Here is a 2,640-nt window from a genome sequence, read left to right as displayed (position 1 = left end):
TTTTTTTTTTTTCAGAATTCATATTTTTGGCCGAACTATCCCTTTAAGTGTTACTGTGGTTCAGCTCTCTTAAGGAAGAGTGATTTTCTTATTTGTGACACCTGTGGCATCATCCCATAGGAAAAAGTTAACAGAACTGTGACAAAGTAAATATGATCATGAATTGTGTAACAGAACAGTTCCCTGTAGCATAAGCTGACAGGCTGCTTTTTATCACAGTTTTATCCTGTTTCTCTGTCTTATAAGGAGCATTCAGAGCCAGACCTGGTGGAGCAGTTGCGTTCAGCGGGTAGTGTGGACGAGCTTATGAGGATAGTTTACCCCAGCTACTGGAGCATGCTGAAGTGTCGTTCCAAGATGGGATCGCGCTTACCTCACAGAGATCACAGCTCCACAGAAACAAGGTCGGAGGAGGCCTCCTATGCAGCTGCTTTCATCAATCTTGATATTTTTACAAGTGAGTGACTTAATTTAGGACTGCCACAGGCTGTGCTGGCATATTTTTTTTTGTCATTATTTTTTTGTCTCATACTGAGACAAACTTTCTTTAGGATGCCAAGAATGTGTCAGACCGTTATCTGCAATAATTGGAGTGCATACAAATCCATGCATTTCACTGTTGGCCTTTTTTAATGTGTCTGTTCTTCCTGTCTTGCTGCGCTTCCTCCAGGTATTCAGACAGAGTGGAGAAACACCCTGTGCATGCCACGCCAAGTTTGTTTAGATGTGGGGAAAGAGTTTGGGGCAGCTACAAACACCTTCTATAAACCACCCTGCGTGTCTGTCTACAGATGTGGGGGCTGCTGTAACAGTGAGGAGCAAGTGTGCAAGAACATGAGCACTTCATTCGTCAGTAAGACAGTGAGTTTTGCTTTCAGCTTTTGTCTACATCCACAGATCTGTTTGTGTGAAGGAGGGATGGAAGCAAGGGTGAGCAGTATTGACATTCATTTTTAAGCTTAATTTTACATCACTCATTTTGCATTAATTTTTACATCACTTTCTATGCACTGAGACAGCATTTTGTACTGCAAAAACTGAGCTTATTGAAGATATTCTCCCAAGTGGATACATTTGAAAACATTGTTTGTGCATTCTAGTGTGGACTGTGAAAGCGGAAGTATTCAAATATTATCCACGTTTGAAAATGAATTAGAAAATAAAGCATGTTTATCCATGTGACGCATATTGTACTGGTAGATATCTGTTTATACCGGTATTGTGCCTGTTATGTGCAATTCACTTACATACTGTTGCTAAAGATATGTTACTTTGTACACTCTTCCTATCACAGTCCTGCAAAGATGATAAAACATTTAAAGAATGGCATGAGAACTTTGAGTCCATTAGATTTGTATAATCTGTGATCTTTTTTTTCTGATGTTTCAGTGTAGAAGAGAAACTTTTAGAAACGCTTGAAATCGCTAATGTGGACAGAGCGCGTTTTGAAACGAAGATGCTGTTTTCAAATGTATCCGGATTAATGTAGATGTAGCCTAGCGTTCAGCACACGTTTGGTTTAAGCCTCGCTCACATCTGGTTCTATCTGAATACAGATGCAGATTATTTTCCATTGCATCAAATACAGATATATATATACAGGTAATTTTTTCATTGCATACCCTTAACTAACACCTTATATATAAATCCATTCCTCTATGTAATAACATAGTAAACTTGAATAATCTTCAATCAAAATGTTTTTTACTGCTTTGAATAAAAGCGTCTGCTTTTGTTTTAAAGCCTACTCCCAGTGTAGACAGAACTCAGATGATCAGTTAACCTTTGATTTAAAGAGTTGTGGACGAAGCAGGGGTTTGGTTGGGAAGTCGTGGCTGTGAATTATTTGCAAGAAGGCCTACTTTAATTGCCTACTTATTTTGCGTGGGCTGACCTTAGCAGGCAATGTGTTCTCCTCATGCGATTTAAACCATGATGCCCTCCCACTAGTTGAGCCGCCTGAGCAGGTCAAGGTCTCCATGTCCACGCTACTGCGCCAGAGACGTAAAACTCCCATTCTGGTTTCGTCTGACCCTTGTTTCACCTGCACCTACGTAATACTCAGGCCTAGTAGACTGTTAATACTGCAGTAAAGTTTTTTTTATCATCAAGACTGGTGGGCTGACACATTTACAGGGTGAGCAAGTGAAGCTTTTGGGATCACTTGTCCTGTTAAAAGCAGTTAATAACTAAATTATAGAGTTCTGCGAACATCAAAGAGAAAGAGTATGTATTTCCCAAAATTTTTACCCTATTACATTTTTACCAATTCAGTCTATGCTGAGAAGAGATGGGTTGTTAATGTTCCATTGCTCTTGATTAGTATTATGTGTTAATGGCCCTTTCAAAGATAGTTTTCTTATATTGACACTGTGGATTTGTATTGTCCGTGCAGTCTGGATTGAGCTCATCCAATACAGTACATTTTCACAGATTTTGAATGCTAAAGCAGTTCTTTAGATGTACAGTACCTATGCAATTAGAAAGTGGCTACATAACTTTGTGTAATTAAAAAGCAAAGAAGAAGGGAGCGGTAGAGCGGAAACTCTGCCAAGTGAGCCAACCAGTGGGGTTAGAGAGAGACTGTAACATCTCATAATTCTCTTTCTCATCAAACACAATTAATTTATGTGTGTCTTG

General features: G+C 39.2%; 1 protein-coding gene across 4 annotated transcripts in view; it reads left to right on the top strand.

Annotated features, from left to right (window-relative positions):
• The window catches only part of LOC107558783 (vascular endothelial growth factor C-like), a 36,782-nt gene that overhangs the window by 12,095 nt on the left and 22,047 nt on the right, over nt 1-2,640 (top strand). For 3 of the 4 annotated variants that reach the window (XM_016242467.1, XM_016242466.1, XM_016242469.1), the window contains 2 exons: nt 247-457; nt 671-861. In XM_016242467.1, the coding sequence (XP_016097953.1) occupies nt 247-457; nt 671-861 (402 nt within the window). Of the gene's footprint in view, nt 1-87; nt 147-246; nt 458-670; nt 862-2,640 lie in introns of those variants that run through there. The other variant, XM_016242468.1, reaches the window with a different exon arrangement.

Source organism: Sinocyclocheilus grahami, unplaced genomic scaffold (genome assembly GCF_001515645.1).
Source record: "Sinocyclocheilus grahami isolate Dianchi unplaced genomic scaffold, SAMN03320097.WGS_v1.1 scaffold659.1, whole genome shotgun sequence".
NCBI lineage: Eukaryota > Metazoa > Chordata > Actinopteri > Cypriniformes > Cyprinidae > Sinocyclocheilus > Sinocyclocheilus grahami.
The sequence above is the reverse complement of the archived record's forward strand: the minus strand, read 5'-3'. Positions and strand labels throughout refer to the sequence as shown.